Source organism: Sinohyriopsis cumingii, chromosome 15, assembly GCF_028554795.1.
Source record: "Sinohyriopsis cumingii isolate HCF-2022 chromosome 15, ASM2855479v2, whole genome shotgun sequence".
In the NCBI taxonomy this organism is placed as follows: Eukaryota; Metazoa; Mollusca; class Bivalvia; order Unionida; family Unionidae; genus Sinohyriopsis; species Sinohyriopsis cumingii.
Genome location: NC_142975.1, coordinates 30,463,526 through 30,483,518, shown reverse-complemented (window position 1 = coordinate 30,483,518; position 19,993 = coordinate 30,463,526). Strand labels below are relative to the sequence as shown.

The 19,993-nt window shown below is 35.2% G+C and overlaps 1 protein-coding gene across 1 annotated transcript; it reads right to left on the bottom strand.

The window, feature by feature from the left end:
* Nucleotides 1–2,513: 2,513 nt before the first annotated feature.
* On the bottom strand, nucleotides 2,514–18,965 carry LOC149781484 (von Willebrand factor D and EGF domain-containing protein-like). The gene is made up of 10 exons (XM_089934973.1): nucleotides 18,913–18,965; nucleotides 18,669–18,695; nucleotides 16,621–16,683; nucleotides 11,688–11,750; nucleotides 11,272–11,463; nucleotides 10,510–10,680; nucleotides 9,236–9,265; nucleotides 5,213–5,466; nucleotides 4,029–4,115; nucleotides 2,514–2,702 (listed from the first exon to the last, which is right to left on the bottom strand). The coding sequence occupies exons 1-10, from the start codon at nucleotides 18,956–18,958 to the stop codon at nucleotides 2,514–2,516; spliced, it is 1,122 nt and encodes a 373-aa protein (XP_089791099.1). The 5' UTR covers nucleotides 18,959–18,965.
* Nucleotides 18,966–19,993: the final 1,028 nt, after the last annotated feature.

Below are 19,993 nucleotides of genomic sequence, written 5' to 3'. Positions count from 1 at the left end.
TGCAAATCCCAAGTTGAAATTTTCGCCAGAACCATGAACTACTGGCGCCACATCAGCATCAGCATTATTGGCATTGTTTCTTGGTCGTCTTATATCATACGGATCATTTTCAGGGTTATCGGAGTTATCTTTCACAAACATCATTGTGGGACCTGCTGATCTTGTATAATCATCAGAATATCTCGCCAGACCAATTATTGTTGTAGCAACGTCGACATCATTCTGAATTGATTCAATATTTTTTCCATCAATCATGTATGTGGCGCCACTAAATAATGCTATGATTCCGTTGTTGACAAAACCAATTTTTACTGGATCTAAGTAATTAGTATCATCCGTTTTTATAATTGTACCTTCTACCTCAAGAAAGGCATCAGCGGGTAAAAAGTATCTACTTGTGTCATGAACTTGTAGTTCAATTCTTCCACGTTGATCTGGTTGTTTTGCGTCATAGGAATAAAATTGATAATCACGTACAGATTCATCCTTAAGGACGGGTGCTTCCATGTCAAATGCTGTGTCGGACACGCGCTTGAACATTTTATTATAATTATTTTTCGTCTAACACGTTGATCACCGCCGCCGGAAAGTTCCACCTCGGGAAGTTCCACTTCCTGATATCAAACTTGAGATATTATTTCCAGATTCACCGAGTCCTTGATCTGCTAACGCCGCTAGTTTTTGATTTGCAGCCTGATTTATTATTTTACTTACGTCTGCGGGCATCACCTCAGTACTTGCCAGTTTCACCGGTGGTTGTTGTTTTCGTCGCAATAATCGTGATAATCTTTCTTTGATCGCCGAGAACGCCTTACCAGCAACATTGACAATTGCACCAGGAGCTTTATCACGAACAATATCAATAGCCTTCATCGATAATTGTTTTGCAACAGGTGCTACTTTGGGAGCTATCCTCGTGAATAATCCTTGAATGACATCACCAAGTCCATTTCCGTAAATAACACTATAGATTGGTAATCGTGAGTTTACCGCTCTAACCTGTGTGGGTTTACGATGATTATCATGCACAATCATCTTATTTTATTTACCATTTATCTAACAACTAGTCATCAACGAGCTCATCAATAAGTTCTCGGTAAACGCCAATATCCATGATACCACCTTGAAATAGTCGCCGACAAATATCAGCTGCTTCATTGGTTATTTCTGGTGAATTATTTCCAGCACGTTTTCCTCCTATGAGAACTTCTAACCGTGATACGTCATTGATGATATTATCAGGACATAAACCAGATCCTGTTTTAGGTTCATCTTGAGGTGTTTTAAATACTGGTGGTTGCATTACCGGAGTAAGTACTTCAGCGGTGGCCGGGGGGGAACCTTCTCGAAATCCATGTGGTGAACTTGTCGGTGTAAATGTTACATCCGGTGCAGGAATTTTCTTCGGGGATAGTAATTTAATTAGCTCTTTAGTCTTTTTAATTTCTGACTCCAACCTTTGCTGTGGCGAAGAAGATTGTTGTTGTTCTATTTGTTGCAGAGGTGGAGGAAGCTGATACTGGGAGGACTCTCCTTGTTCTAGTTGTTCCAGTCTCTCTCTATAAAGTTTTTTTTACTTCTTCTTTAAGTTTTTCAAATTCTGTACCTCTAGCTTGTTTTTTGTTGTAATATACGCGATATATCCATTTAATGAAATTATCATCATTTATTTTTTCAAAACGGGGTTTTAAAATACTAGATTTATTAGATATACTATTTAATATTGCTTCAGGTAATCTCTCTCTTTCAGTTTTTCTAATTTCCTCAACAACTCCTTCTTTAAATTTTGCAATTAATCCTACGTTTTCTTCTGCTGGTTTGGATTTAGATGCAAGTTCTTTTCTCACATCGGCGACTTCAGTATGAAGTTTTTTAATACCTTCAAGTATTTCCTCATCAACAGGTTGAGGTTGAGCTGCAGCTATGTCAGTTGGAAGGTCTCGTAAAATCTTCTTTGTCTGTTTAGTTCTTCTTGCTATTTTTTCAGCCTGCGCCGCAGTTTGTTCTAATACCGGAAAAATACCCTCTTTCCTCTTCTTATCCTCCTCTTTAATATCTCCCCATATAGTTTTTTCAACAGCCGCTGAAGCTTTCTCAGTAGCTGCAGTGACGGGTTTAAACAGTTTTTTAGTGTCCTCTTCATACTCAACTTGTGCTTCTTGCTGCGCTTGCAAGTTTTTTCTAAATGAGTCTCTGACAGGAAGAAATTTTTTAATTGTTTCTAATCGTTCTCGTGCTGTTCTTGCAGTATGAGATTCTGGATGTACCATTTTATTATAACATAATAATTTAATTAATATCAGCAGAAGAGGAGCAGCAGAGAGGGTACCTACCAACGTTGGTCGTCAAAAAATAAACAAGAAATAAATAAACACGTAGAGTACTTTATTTTTTCAGATACTATTTCAAACTGAGGTTTTATTAGTACAATCGGTCATTGCAAAAATAAACATCTCAAGGAAAGTTCATTTGTAAAATCTGGACCTTTCTACGAGATGATTTATTTGTTTGTTTTATTTGTTTTGTCGGAATTCTATGGTCTGTTCACCCTCTCTGCTGCTATCCTCGTAGTCAGGAACAACAATATCAACATACATGGCACAGGTAGTCTCACCTACGTCACAGGCAAATGGAATTGTTGACCGGATAAAGATTTGTGGAGAAATCGTGTCACTGAGATGTATTATAGTATCATTGAGAACCTGAAAAGATAACTTAAATATTAATGGTATTAGAAAAAGAGACTACTTCTTATATGAAAAGATTTAATTAAAGTTATGCACATATAAACATATAAAGTTTAAATAAACGAATAATTTCAATATTCATTGTAAATTTATAGGAAAAGCGGAGTTACTAAACCTAGTTGTTACCCATCAAATAATATTTGAATGCAAAAACTAAATTCTTGGAAACCAATCTTTATCTTAAACTGTTAGGTAATCAGCATTTTTGCACTGTATACGACACTATTTTTGCAATTAAATCGATCCCGTAATTGTATTATATATATATATATATATATATATATATATATATATATATATATATATATATATATATATATATATATATATATATATATAACCGAGACAACACTGGTCAATATGGCTCCTGTGGCGCTAAAAGATGCAAAACCTGCCAACTTATGATAAAAACCAGGACTTTTTCTAGCAATGCGACTAGAGAAAAACTGAATATATATGGATCAAACAAAACGTGCAAAACAGAGAATGTAATATATCTCATCACATGTAAGATCTGTAGCCTTCAGTATGTCGGAGAAACTGAAAAGCTACACAAGAGGATCAATCTTTGTAGATCTGGTTGGATGACAAAGAGGCTGAAACCAAGCGGTTTAAACCAAGAAGACTAGAAAAAGCCTGCCATTCACAAATAAAATTACCTTTATGCAGCCGGCATATTCTCTTTTCGGTAATTCTCTAAATTTGCTTATTAGTCACCCAGTAACCTATAATTACAACTATAACAATGAAATATCCGGGATATAATTGCGCATATATAAATTTACACAAAATAACAGATGACGCTATAGCTCATCCATTTCTTGGACAATATCAAATATCTTTCAGCATCCGCAAGAAGTCATAGTCATGTAAAGTTTTACAAAGACAAGGGTTTGTCTGTTTTATTTGTTTGTGTTGTCTACGTTTTGCATTTGCCTTTGATAAAGACTCATTAAGAGTCGGAAGTACTTAGGGTAGCTAGATACTAGTCTTGCACTGTTCGTTGTCAGCTTTTTACATTTATCTTAATTAATCCCCTGACAAACATGATCCCTTGCTGGATCCAGTGCACTTGAAAGGACTGTTATTCGCCATATGATTTGTATTCTATATATATATATATATATATATATATATATATATATATATATATATATATACTGTTTTATGTCTTTTATTCGTACTAACTTGTGCACATGGAACACTGTTGGAAAGATGAAATTATCAAAAGTATTACGAAGGAAAGACAACTTTTATAAAAACTTAGGTATATTGTTTTACCTCAATACCAGCAAAGAAAGCATCACTAATAAAGCCTTCAGATGGAAAACCGAACTCTGTTCGTCTTGCCCGCACTGAACATCGCAGCTGGAACAAATAGTTGTATCTATTAAAAGTTTTATACGGCAAAAAATCATTAACAATTTGTTCAAATCTCACTATACGCCGTTTTGTGCTAGTCGTATTCAGAAGTGAAAACATGTCTTAATGTGCCATTCCAGCCGGTGGTGGGCATAATACGATTTACAGCATTAATTCTTTTTATGACTGTCTATGGTGTGGAGCTACACCAATAAAAGAAATACGATATGGTGTCTCCTCGCATTCTGTGAAAATACATATTTCTGTTTATGACTGACTGGGAGCTGAGCTGTTTGATAAAACTTGTATTTTGTCTCTATTAAAATGTTTTGTAAAGGTCTTAAGTTAATAAATAACAGATTTAATTTCAAATGAGATGCCTATATTGTTAAGTTCTATATTAAAGTTGACTGCATCTGTAAATTGGACGTGTGCACAGTACGAGAGTTCTACCGCTGCTCTATACTGGACTGTTTTCCTATATTAATGATGTATCAAGACATTTAGACATTTCACTCATTTGTTTAAGTTGTTACCATGATTAAAAGTTGTTGCATGACGTATTCAATTTTGTATAAAAGACAGATTCCTTTTACTGTTCATAGCATGAAAATAAGAGATACAGTTGTAACGCTAACACATTTTGACGTAGCTTGTTTTTATGTCATGTGCTAGTCGTTTTCATTCTCAATGGTTTTCACTGGTAGTTGTGAAACTGATAATCAAATGAGTTCCGTTTTATTTATTTTCATTCAGCTAGTATAATTTTCAATTAGTCGCTAACTTTCATTTTATCTTGTAAAGATCAAGTCTCTTATTTCCATTAGATACGATGCTGTATCGATAATTTTAATCTTCTTTATCGATAATTTTAATCAAATGGAAAACTTTCTAACTTTTCTCACAGACGTTCCATTTTCCAGAATGAGAGTTGCTTTTTATATTAGACTGAAAGAAGCTTGGAAAAGTTTGTCTTAAAAAGATAGCCTTTGTGTAATTAACATATGGCTTTATGTCTTACACCCACACTAAAACAGTGGTCCATCCAACTAATTTGAAATATTTATAACAAGTTCCAAAATATGACAGAACAAGATACTTACATATATACCAATTTTAGGCATCTTATCTTCTTTTAAGGCTGTTTTCATTTTGAAATCATCCCAACTGAAATATTGTGTAGGATTGCTTTCGTACAGTCTCGATCCAAGGGTGTTGTACCCTAAGTACCATTCAACTGTGTACCATAGGCTTCTGTCCGTATCGGGGTCAAATTTGCAATAAAAATGTAATTTATTTCCTACTGACTCTATTTCACGTTCAACCTCGATAACTGGACGCAGGTACACAGTTGGCGCTGAAATTTCAAACATATTTATTTTAAAATTGAAGATTAATTTCTCGTGCAAGAAAATGAACCGAATTCAAATAGAACCTTATTGCTTCAGAAAATGACCGGTAGTTTCATTATATAGATAAATATATTTTGTCTCTACCAGATGAAGGCAGACATTTATAACGTCATGATGTTAATATCAGACAATTCAAATACTTTTTTGGTTCACAAGCGTTTTTAAAACCTTTGTCTACATTCGTCTGAAATGTAACTTTCATTAGATGACACGAAGACAATAATTTAAAAACGTTGTTGAGATAGATTGATTCATATGACAAGAATTAGGCAGAATACTATTTCTCGCTTGATCCGCTGGGCCAAGTTCCAAATAACAATTAAAGTCACTTAACTGTAAAAGATGGGTCGTTGTGACTTATATCATATTAAGCAGTGCCCAGCACGATGACTTTAAGAAATCAAGTTTAATAGGTATACATGGAACAATCTATAATATAAAAAAACTGAATTCAATGCAAAACCGTAACTCCTTCTCCAACAACGACAATACTGTCTGGTGTATATTCCATGTACACACCCTATGCTTAACAGGCATGAAAATTTAAAAAATTAATAAAACATTTGTAGCTTTTTTCTTGAAAAAAAAAAAGAGTAAAATAATTTTCAATCTGAGAGTCAGACATACTGTCGAAGATAAATGTTTAATGAACTTTAGTTTTTCATCGCATGTAAATGTAATCCCCCTCCATTTATATGTTGAAAAATATAACATTCGCTCTGCGTACGCCTCGGAAGCGGAAGGTCGTGGATTCGAAACCCGGCCGAGTCGTACCAAAGACTTACAAAAATAGTACTAGCAACTACCACGCTAGGGGGGCCCCGAGTGGCCGAGTGGTCTAAAGCGCTCTTCGTTACGGATCACTGCCATCTCACCTCTGTCTGCGGCGGTTCGAGTCTAAGATTCAGCCAATGTGGGCATGTGAGAAAGCTTGCCAGTAGCTTCTCGTGGGTCGGTGGTTCTTTCCGGGGTTTTCCGGGTTCTTCCTCCACCATTAATACTGGCCGCCATGTATAGCCTATCGTGCTGAAAAATGGCGTTAAACCCCACAACAACAACAACAACAACAACCACGCTAGGCGCTCAGCACTATAAGGTTAGTGTTAGGACTGGTCGGCCTGGTGCCAGGATAATGTGACTGGGTGGGACATCATGCTACATGTCTGCAACATGATGCCCCAGTGCTACACATGACTATAAAAATCCAAATCACACAATCATACACAAAAACCCCCGCTGTTAAATTCTGATAGTGAAATCGAATACTTTCATAACAATCTCCTTTCATTATGCTGCAATCATATACTGTTGTTCAATTATGTGATCAATAGGATGCAGCACAACCTATGCACATGTGTATTGGTTTTAATCGATCGCTTTTAATCAGCAGACTCAAATATTGCAATAGGTATGCTAGATTAATCAGTGTACCACTAAGTGGTTTATTTCTATACAAAATGGCACAGTATACGGCACAAACATTGGTGTTGTGAATGTTAAATATGGTATCTTGAAAATGACCTCTTTTCATCTCCACCCATTTCACATTTAATATGTAGTTTTTAAAAATAAAATACAAACAATCTTTATTTTGGCACGCCAAATAATGTTCAAGTTATGTTGATTCGGTTTATTATTTTTCTCACTACATGGAAAGAGTGTCATAAGGGTAAGTCGCTAACTGAGATAAAAAAAACTACTGCAAGTGTTAGTTTGAATAAATCTAATTTGACGTGAGCTTTATACAGCAATGTAATTTGACGTCAGCTTTCTACAACAATGTAATTTGACGTAAGCTTTCTACAACAATGTAATTTTGACGTAAGCTTTCTACAACAATGTATTTGACGTCAGCTTTCTACAACAATGTAATTTGACGTCAGCTTTATACAACAATGTAGAGTGTAAGTTGTGTGAGACCATCTTTTATGGTTGTAAATTCCAATGAAGCAGTTGATCCTTCTTTACTTTTTTTTCATTCTTCTTATTGACAGTTTCAACAAAATCTTGTCAATTTCATTCAACTGTTTTCTCAATAGAGAGAGAGAGAGAAATAATCGTTGCTAAAACAATAATTCATGATTTATTATGGACGACCAGTAAAAAAAACCACTTCAGTATTAACATTTACATGCAAACGCGATTCATGAAAATAAAATGATGCATAAAGCTTACAGCGTTCAACAAACAGATCCACTTCCCTGCTCCAAAAAATCACAGAGTTATAATTTTTCATGACTGAAAACTTTGTTTTCCACAAAACATGATATCAGCAAAGGGAGAGATGAAATAAGAATTTGATTGATCAGAGATATATATATATATTCACTTATAACTTCAGATGAGAAGAATACAATTATATGCTTGATTCCTTATATTCCATTGTCGGGAAAACAAGATGTGAATTTAAATAAACATATATTAAAATACTTTCACTATGCGATACTAAACTATATAAAAAAAAATTGTTCTTTAATAGATAGAAATTTTACAAGTAAATGAACTAAACAGCATGAATTTAATCTAAGATATTTTACTTATTATCTCATATTATTATTAATAAAACAAACAACAACAACAAAAGAAAAATAATATAAATCCTCATCTAATAATAGAGTAAACAAAATAGAACACAATGTATTTAATTCTGTGTAACGTTCTATACACATGCCATATTTTGTCTGAAAATGACTGTGGTTTCCATTGAACATAATCTACATTTCTAAAGCAGGAATCATTGTTGTTTTCAGATTAAAGTTAGCAGGAAAGGGTTCATAAACTGAAAATACATATGTTACCGGACGTGGGATAGTGGCTAATCGGTGGCTGTTTTTTTATATACATATTTTCCTTTTTTAAGTTAAAACTAACTCCGATTTATATTAAACAAAGTAAAGATATTTCTTTCCAAGAAAATCTGAATTCTTATATTAGTCAAATATTACGCATATATTTATAATCGCATGAACGAAATATAGACTTGATTCATTAAGATATGACTTCAGCTGTCCCAATCTACATTTTCTCATGGCGCCTATTGTCTTCTTTTGTCTTTTATTCAATTTTGTGTTCACTTGTACTAACTTTAACCTCGTAAAAATAGTTGATATACCTTGTATGCCCATTCACTTCGCTAATGTGTGATGGACTGACAGCTTGAAATTAAATTAGCATCGGAACAAATACCATCGGAAAAAAATTTGCTAAAATTATCCTGTTAATAGTATGCAGGTGATCCATGTACGTTATTAACCATTGCATCATGTTCATTTTGTGCCATGGAATATGCCCATCCGGTGATTATAAAAGTCACTGCCGTTACATATAATGCACTGAAATCAGCACTTGGCACATAACCTAACGGGTACTTGTATACCATTTCCTGTCCTCTCCAAGTCCCATCACAATTAGCATATAATCTTCACTGATCTCATTGGATAGATTAATCTGATACAGTAGCAATGTTGAAATTTGCACTAAGAGAGGCGTCAATCTCATATAAGTAGAATTTTATCTCAAGGAAACGAAAAATTGGGTTTACTCATGACAGCGACTGTCGAGGTTACTGAGTGGTCACCAGTGTTTTATAAATGGAGTGTTGTGACCTTTCTCCTCAAGTACAGATGTACAATCGACGTAACCAACAGAACTATTCGACGGTCTCGTGGGTGGAAGGGGGGGGGGGGCTGAGGAGAAATGCAACATAAACCTTACCAGTGCCTGTCGGCTTTGGTCCATCCATGTCTGAAAAATACCAGATTCTTGCTGAGCTTGTATTTCGTAATTTCTATCTCAAAAAGGAGTACACAAATTTTTAGATGATGTTTCGGCTCCAGCAATCAAAGTAACTATAGCATAAACTTTAACAGCTGCTTCCGCAGCAGCAGTAGCACATCAGCAACAATGACAACTACTACACTACTACTACTACTAACAATAATGTTAGTACTCACTATTAAAATACTACAGCTACTATTACTGTTGCCGCTGCTACTTCTAAGAAATACAGCTCCAAAGCCAAAAATTGTTCAGATTAGGGTTAGGGAGATCAAAGATTGTAAATCGGCTTTATTTTGTCTCTAATGGTGAAAACGATGCTTGATAGTCATTTTAACAGATTATAACGTTTGAAATGCTACCGATTATGTTAGTGTTTTTCTCAAACTACAACTGTGATAATTTTCTTTTAAAATGTTCGTTTGATGTCCATTATCTTTAACATTGATAGAACACAACATGTATGAACAGACAACTACTGTCACGCTTACAGCAAAGATAGCAAAGATCGCACATTGCATTAAGCAAGCAACTTTGTGGTTTAATTTTGAATATTTGCATCTGTAGTTGAAAGATATATTATCATTTAATATTTGTGTATCACCATCTTTTGTAACATTGCTTATGAATTCAACATGATCATAAAAATACCAACATGTTATGTTACATAATAAGGAGGGGATACCAAATACAAAAAAAAAACCACAACTTCAGTGCATAATGAGATATATAATTTGGAAACTGATTGCTATATATTAAATTTATGTCTTTAAATGATAGTCTGACAATAGCATATACTGTAGATGAAATGGATGTCACAGAGAATTGCTCTCGCTTAGGAATTTTATGCAGAATTTGCGGACGATATGTTATATAAAACGCAAAATTCGGTGACAGCACTGCAGTGGTATCTCGTGCAAAGTTAAGAGTTATTCCTTAATTCTCTAACCTGTAATAAGTGTAAGTCACGTACACCCCTAGAATGAGCGCTCACTATTTGAAGCGGTAAAGTCATTCATTATCAAGTTCCGGAAATAAATACATTAAATGCGTTTTGGAATTTTGAGAAAGAAATTGAATGTTTACAAACACTTGACTGTGCCTGACGGATGATAAAAGAGCTTGTAGGTTGAACGTAAATAAGACGACCGTTTTTATTCCTTAAGTAAAGAAAGCTGAATGTGTAGACATCGATAAACCATGGCTCTCACCTAAACAATACGCCTCTGGGCAACCATCTGTTGCAGAAAGATAATAGACAAAGTTGTCACCACAGTTGATCATTTTTATTTTCTTTGTGTATTCACAGTGTTTAGAGTCTATCTTCAAGCAGAGCCGTTTTTCTAATTCTTGGCCAACTTCTGATGGTCCGGCCTTGGTGTCTGAAAAAAAAAAAACCCATGCCAGATAGGATCATATCGCTGTAAAACTAGCTTTTGAGAGGACGCGGTCCAACAAAACTGCTGGAAAATTGCACATTATCCATGCAAAGCATGTATGCCGTTGCTACAGATAATACAAGAAAACCATCTGCCACCAAATTAAGCGACTGCTCTTGAAACATATGCGTTAAGTGTCGTCAGTTTGGATGTCGCGCAGTTATGTTTCATCAAACATTTCCTTATGTACTCGTAGTATCCAAACTTTTTTAATTGAAGGTAAAATTCTTGTACGCTGTCATATATACCTACATGTAATTGCAAAACATTTAGAGCTTACGTTACTTTTCAACTGAAATGTATATAGTAAGCTACGGTGTTTAACAAAAAAACATGTTAGGCTCTAACATCGATACTTTATTTTTAAAAAAGACAAGAAAGGTTTATCTGCCGAATGTCCTTATAAATATATCATTTTGTATAAGCAGGCCCAGGCCTTTTCAGACATTGCAGGATGTTCATAGTCATGATATGGAGAAGAAAATACTTTTTGAAAGAGTATACTAAAATGATAAAGAAAATTATTAAACAGACCATCCATCCACCAAATATATTTAGTTCCACATGTGGCCGGTGGAGAGGTGGCTACATAGAAATTCCGAACGCTGTACCATCCCTCGTCTAGGAACTTGTCACAAAGCGGAGTATCAGACGGTCCAAGATTGTTACCAGATATACGTCGGTATAATGAGGGCAACTCCAAGGCATTCTTGCAAGGATCATTCACTACACGAAATAACAAAATAATGCCTTTAGTGAGAGAAAGGGTGCTTGAAGTATTCGCCATCAAGCAAGATTAAAAAGTGTGCTTGAAATCGGGAATGCTGTATTATTTATCTATAATCGCTCTTCTATTTCCAGTTTATATTCAATTACTTTAAGCCATCCATTATTGTCTGTTAAGCATTTTAATATAGTTTTGTTTAAATGTGATCGTGTTTGCTCCATACCTTGCAGAATTGTTCGGGTATTAGTTAAGGGAGATGTGTTCCAGGTTTCAATCTCTGTTGAATCTGCAATGTCAATTGGATAACATAGACACACAGAATGATGTAGGAAAAAATAGGGACATGAATATCGTACAGTCATTGATAGTGAACTGAAGCTCTTTTACATTTTGTTTTAACGCAAATGTTAAAATACACTTAAAGAAGAAAAATATACTGTAGTCTTTTTTGTTTGGATTTTAAAAGGATTTAAAAAATAAACTTTTATTAATCGTACTTCAAAAAAGAATCAGGTTTCTTAAATCTTCAAATATTACATATTTGTCTAGTTTTGTGACTGATTTATTTTTCAGCAATACTCTTCATATTCTACATAAACAGCTGATCGCACTTTTTATATCGTACGAACTTTCAGTTCTTCAAAGAAACGATCAATATTGACGATATGAAAATTATTTTTATTTTACAGAATAATACCTTAGTGCATAATGGGCACAGATCTGCGGCGAACATTTGATAATAAATGTTTGCCTTATATACACGGTTTTCGTTTCTTAAAATTTAAATACTCATTAACCATACTTTGCAATATATGTTCGCGTTCCGCAGTTTCTTTTTGTACTTCTTGATGGCTTGAAATTTAATTGGTGGTTTATGACATGCATTACTAGGAAGAAAATTATCAAAGAAAGGAGAAAATGAATGACAATAAAATCTACATCGGCAACAAATAACAAACTAAAAAACTCGAGTTCAAATAGAATAATAATAATAATAATAATAGATATGTGCGTATTACTAAGTAAATTAAGGGATCCAGTAGGATTCATGAGAGACGATGAACCTCGTAAAATTCTGTATCTGGCGAGAAAAGAAGCTATGAAATCCTAAGGCATGCTTTTGTAGCAAAGTCGATCAAACAAGTCTTATTTAGCCCTCATCCTTTTTTTTTGTTGTTGAAGAAATGTTGTTTTGTCTAAACACAATAAATTCTGGTAACATTATTTCCGTCTCCATCGTTCATATTCAAATATAACAATAACCACCAAGTTCATTTCAGTATAACTGTAGCTTTTAGTAAGGGAAAGAATAGAAACAAAAGCCACATCCACATCAAATATAAAACTCGTCGACCACCTCAACTCAGCCGGAGTGAATAATAATAGAAATAATAAGTATGTATAATAATAGAAATAATAGGTATGTATAATAATAGAAATAATAGGTATGTAGTTTATTACTGATCCTATATACGAATTAAGTTGTCATTACTAGTTATACTAGGTGATGCACCCCATAAACCCATATTTGGCCAGTAAATACACAATACAACATAATTGATCCGAAAACCTTTCTTTCTAAGGCAAATCGACAGAATCATTCTTACTGAGCTCTTCCTCTGTGCATATGATTAATATACAGTTTGAAATTTGGAACAGTTGCACTTTGCTTCATCTATCTCTTTGAGAAAGGTAAGCGTACTTATTTTGTTTAACTTGACATTTGTTAAAACTAAGAATTCCACACAAATGTGAATGTGAGAATCTATCTCAGTAATCCAAAGTCAAAATTTGCGACTTGTATCAACGATATATAGACAAAACCACATATGTGTTTTGTTTTGAGCGGGCGGAAAGAGCGAGTTTGATACGGTGTAGGAATGTCGAGACCATAAACATGTCATGAAACCTGTTTTTTTAAATGCCAGTATTCGATGATATGCTGCAAAATTTTGTATTGTCATACGCTTTTTATTTTGTTCCAACTATTTGTGTCGATGTTCCAAAAGAATATGCACGTTTGCTACAGCGATTAATGTAAGTGTCAATTAGATTGGCGACAGAAAAATAATGATCATACATAATACTCAACGTATCCACGCAGAGGTCAGAGCGATGAATTCACGATTGCCTGTTTACCGTGTTGATTGGAATGCACTTGGAGATGTTTCAGGTTTATGTAGAAAATTACTCCTAAACCGATTCCAATTGCCCAGCAGTAAATCAAGAAAACTATCGACGTGTTTATCACGGCTATAAATAACCATATTGAGGGTCAAGAATCTTCTGTTTGTGATTCAAACTTTCCACGTTTATCAGGGTTACATTTTGATGGAATCAAGCAAATTAATCGCGACGAGATTGAGAAGGAACAATGACAATATCACTCCTGGGGTATATCAATGCTTCTCCGGAAAACAACGATCTAAGGTGGTGGACGTCACATTGCACCGGGCATTGTTAATATCACACCTCGACGATCACGGATAATTTAACGAGTGACGACATTGATGTAGGTATGAGTCGGAACAAGGTAAACAAGAGACTCAAGGATATACCCTGTGCAGTTTATCCTCAAACGTGTCTCCGAGCGACTTAATCGTGTCTGTGCCGACTAATCCGTTTTATTTACAATGTAACAGCAATATCACACCACGGATGAGATTCTCACTGATCAAAATGGAAATATGTTTATCTGCGTGAAAAAACACGTAAAGTTTGTATATTCGAGAGTGACCGCAGTGGTCAAACAACAGCAAAGGAAAATAACAATTTTGATTGCATACAATTGCGATTCGCTAGCCTGACCTTCTAGTAGGTCACTCACAATGGCGGATGCACGTGAAAATATTTTTTTTACCTAGACGTTGATCTATCAGTGACGGATATATCTGTTGCCTGTGAAGACGCAAGCGACTTATCTCTCCACAATGAATTGTCTGATTTATTCGTCACTTCGGCGATAATACGTTTTCGTAAGTGTTGTGCTTGCTGTCGTGATTAAATTTTACTTTCTTATTCGTGTGACAGCGCTAATCTAACACGTTCAATTGCGGTCGCCAACGGGACAAATGCAGCTAATACGCGCCTGAAGTAATTTTACAAATCTGTTTTCCGGATTTTTTAAAATAGTTTGTAATTGTTCAAAGTCGTCACTGATTTTATCGACATTTAAGTCTCGATGTAATCAATACTTGTTAATTTGCAAGTGTTCAATCGCATCAATGTTTGTTTTTTATTCATTGTTTTAATAAAATAATGGCCGGTAGCTTCTCGTGGGTCGGTGGTTCTTTCAGGGGTTTTCCCGGGTTCTTCCTCCACCATTAATACTGGCCGCCATGTATAGCCTATCTTGTGCTGCAAAATGGCGTTAAACCCTATAACAACAACAACAATAACAACAACAATAAAATAATGTGCCTAATTTAAATATCAGGTTGTTGTTTTTTTCGTCAACAACGAGGTATTCGATATTAAGATCGGGTCCCTCGTTGTCAATAACATACCAGCATACAAAATCATGGATATTGTCTGAAAACGGAGATGGATAGTCGTCGACGTCGATGTACTTGTAGGTTTGTAAATATCGTATGGGTTGTTGCTGATTGGCCGTTGTTCTGTCAGTGAAGAGGCGGTGCTGTCGCTTGGGTATGTATCCATGTGTTTGATTGACAAACCTGACAACCGCGTAACGAAAATCACAGAAATTCTTAGTTCGTGTTCAAATACAACACCACTAACTGAACTGAACGCGATTACTCCGGACATTCATGGTCGAACGAGCAGTTAGCGCTGTTGACCGTTGAGATAGAGACGTCTGATGAACGTGCTAGACTGGAACTTATTGAACAGGGCAAAGAGAAATACGATTGATCTTGACCAGGAAGTTCCGGTCGGGGTTAAACTTCCAGTTGATTGTTGCTGCACGCATATATCAGCGCGGCCAAACGAGAATTTGAACGCGACGGTGCACCACATGTTTGGTCTACATGGCAAATTATGCTACAACGACGTGTTATTAATGGGAAAAAGATGGATGAGCGTTCATCAGATATAGTTGAGCGGCAACACGACAAGCAATGCAGCGTTAAGATTAAATTCATCTTGGAATAATGTTAAGGGGGGGGGGGAGGTCTTTCCAAGATAAACTAGAACCAACACACGAATCTCGGGAACATGGTTAGCACGTTATTGTGTTATCAAGAATATAACTGCCGAGATTGTTTCCCGGAATTGACAAACCTTAATACGGACATGCATATCCGTCGCGCGGTGGGTTTATTTCTTGTTCTTTGTACGGGATTCATGTGATGCGCGACCCTGACATAAACGCGTTAATACCGATGAGAATCATAACGATAATTTGTGTAGCACAGCTGGTAATTGAACATGTTACAAATGTGAAACTAGGGTTTGGATTAACCTAGCGGCGACGTGGAACGTTAACTAAATGGGGAAGCGGTGTTGCCTCGTGTGGAGCAGCATTGACCGACGTCGCAGTGCTTGAAAACAACTTCTGCTTGTTGTTAAGACGATCACCGAATATGTAATTTATGCTTCTGGTAAATATAGAAAGGCAAGCCTCATAGAACTCACCGAACATAACGCACATGCGTGGTCGCTCGACCTAACATTTCTGATACGACGAAGGGCTACATTTAATCACGGTGATCTATACGAGACAGGTAATATGTTAAATCTTAACCATAGCTGTATTTAAGTCAACCTGAATGGATGACGTCATTCAGGTTAAGATAAGGAATTTTCAGTCAGACTATTTTGACGATCGATAACATATCAGTTGGGCCCCGCAAGACTACTGTCACCATCAAACAATAGCAATGTTTTATAAACGCATAAGATTTTCTTTTATTCAACCCCTCGAGTAGATGCGGGGTGGGGGGTGGGGGTGGGGGCTCCGCTCTGGCAAAAAACGGGAGGCCATCTCCTGACGGCGAAGTTATGGCACGGCTCCTCTGTTGCGGAGAATTTTTTGGGGGGGATCATCCATCCCCTGTTGCGGCGTAAAAAGGAGTTGACGGTCCTGCCCCCACCTCCGGCGGCGAAAAATGATGGATAGCCTTTCCTACTGCTGTAACAATACGATAACTCCATGCAGTCAACCATGTTTGAAGCTGAATAAACTTAGTACATACCTTGCGAAATTCCATTTAGAATCGAACCCTCGATCCCTGCCGTGATGATACCATTTATGTCTGCTGAAATTCGATCATTAATATAAACAAAATAGATTTATAATTTTGGCACGGAAATGACTTTTAAAAAAAGAAAGAACGTAAACTAAAAAATGGAGACATTTTGTAATATTCCGTTTCCAATTCAGTCATAATTATGAAACACACATACAACGCACATATGTTTATAACACACATGCAACGCACATATGTTTATAAGATATAATTTTGAACATAAATAACTATCCACTGTGCCTAATAAACAAATACCAAATTAAATAGGTGTAACACTGAAAAATGTAATTAGCATGAAACTGATTACTTTTTGGGATTAAAAAATAGACGTTTTCATTTATTTAAAAATGTAAGGAGTTTGCTTATTTTGAAAAGTTATCAGAAAAATAGAATTTATTTTATCTTTAAAATTAACATCAATGCTTTTGTATACTTAGCTGCTATTGGCAGAATGAAAACATTTATCCTGACAGCTGATAGCAGTTTCATTAAAAATGAGAGTATGATTCCGTCGTAAAAAGTTGTCGTGTATTTGGTGAACATGTTTTGAAAAAGTGCATTGCATTTAATTTTATAGTTGACTATAGCAGTCTTGCATCATGGTACCTATATATCCAATGCATTCCTTGATATATCTCCAAGTATTGAAGCCGAGTGGTCTAAAGTGCTTTCCGTTACGGATCTCTGCCATCTCACCTCTGTCTGCGTGGGTTCGAGTCTCGGATTCGGCTAATGTGGGTATGTGAGAAAGCTTGCCAGTAGCTTCTCGTGGGTCGGTGGTTCTTTCCGGGGTTTTCCCGGGTTCTTCCTCTACCATTAATACTGACCGCCATGTATAGCCTATCGTGTGCTGAAAAATGGCGTTAAACCCTACAACATCAACAACATCAACACCAAGTATTGAACATTTAAGAGTCTACTAAAATAAAGACAGGAAACGGAAACACATTTTGATTATGCACGATGTTTAAATATGAATTTTAAATATCCCAGAACTATACAAGACATTCTTACGAGAATTAAGAGAGAAAAAGTAAATAGTGATTGGTTGAACATGTATTTAAAAAAATCCATCCCCATAAAAGTCCATCCCCCTAAAAATGCCATCCCTTAAAAAGGTAATACCATAAAGAGTTTATTTCGAGTGATGCGATGCCATGATCTAGTTTAAAATACCCCTTAAGTAATAGTATCATGGTATGACCCCTCAAACATAGTGATGACTCATTTTACAAATGACAAATACAGTGAGACAAAAATTAACATATTCCAGCCAAATATTTAAAAATTCACTGTTTGCTTCTTATATTTTTTTTAATATATAAATCTCATATTATAATTTTTATTTATAGCAATATGATCAAACATGTGTTCGTTTTGTGTTTTGTTTTCATGGATATTTTTATAGTAATTTTTGGATTTCAATGGAGTATACAAGCCAGAGATTATTGATACGTTTATGTTAGAAATTCGACATAATAGTAAAACTAAGAAATAATATTTACCTTGGTACTGTCTTAAAATTGAGTCATCTAGTTCTGAATTATTACTCAAGAGCTTATACTTGTGAAAATATTTGTTTATGTCATAATCTGTTTATAAATTTAAATACAAATTTAACAGATTCAAATTAATAAATTCAAATACAAATTTAACAGATTCAAATTAATAAATTCAAATACAACTTTAACAGATTCAAACACGGAAAGGAATCTTTTCCTGCACAATAAATATTTATCTCAAGATATAAATTCCCCTAAAAATCCGTGGACTTGAAACACATGTTCATAAGCTGTTTATTTCATAAATGCATCTGTCAAGTCAAAACATGAAATGTACTGTCAAGTCAAAACATGAAATGTGCTGTCAAGTCGAAACATCAAATGTACTGCAACTCCAAGCACTGTATAAGTCACACAGTGTACGTACAGACATCATGTATCTTATGTACGTAAATGGAAATTATAAACGTAATTAAATTAAAAGAAACTTACCTTTGATATTTTGCAATAGTAGGAGACCTGAAATAGACACAAATATAAGTAATGCTACATAGACGAAAGAAAAAGCAGATAGTTGACACAATCAGTACTTTCCACCAAGGCTAAAGTTACAACAACAAAAAATTATGAGCAGGTAAAAAAAAAAGGTATCCTTTCTAAATTTTGTACTTAGGGTTCTAGTAATCACTAATGTCCCTATGCTTTAAGTGAAATTGAGGTTATATAATCGCCATACCAGTTCCAAGGCGACAAACAAAGTTTGTCCAGTTGAACTTCCTCATGATTAGGACTGGGTAACTGAACTAGCACGTGGTCATACAGCGTTTATATTTCCACCCAGAAGGAGAGAACGCATTACAGTTTGTGTCATTGCGCGGACAATCAACCAATAAGGTTGCTGTTTGTACGTTATTGGACTTACTTTATATCGTAAATATCAAGCCAGCTTGTGGCAATCGAACTGTGTATAATCTGATTCAATGCACTTTTCAAATTTGAAATGATTTCCAACAATAATGATAATAAAGATGATAATGATGTTTATGCTGATGATTCTGATAATGTTGACCGCGATAATGTTAATTTTTGTGTTGAGTTTTCAATTGAAAACCCTCAAATGAGCTGGTTTGCTATCATTCAGACATGTTATTAGTTTTGGAGTTCTTGAAATTTTTTGGTTATAGAAGCATTACGTTAACAGTGATTATATAAACTGAAATATCATTTGAGGGAATATATTATCAGAATTCCATACCATCGTCGAGAAGATTTGTAATGTTTTTGTTTTCTGTAGATTTCACACAAAGTATATTCACATGTATAATGCAAGTTTTAACCGTCCTGATTTGAGTACAGCACTTTATCTTCTCTCTCATCGGCTGATTATTAATATTTCATGGTGGATCATCCTTGATTTACACAAGAGACGTTCACATCAAAGGAGCTTTTGGTAGTAAATCTATTTAGGTCTGAAAGCAATGTTGTTGAGACACACAAAGATTTAATAATAAAACTTGTAAATATTTTGTAAATGATGCAAACACTGTATTTGAGCAATGTAAACAAATTCAAATACTCCATGCCAACATATTTTAGTCTGGAATCTGCATGTGTCATTGTTTCGATTCTTCTCAACAATATATCAATCAAACATGACCATTGATATATGTATCTCTCTACTTGGGCAAGTGTAATTTTGTTGGCAGAGCATCAGACGCATAATCCAACGGTAACAGGTTCGATACATAGCCACTGAATTCTTGTGCACATATAGTCCTTGCCCTTGACCTTGTTCAATCCATGTTGATGAGCGCATT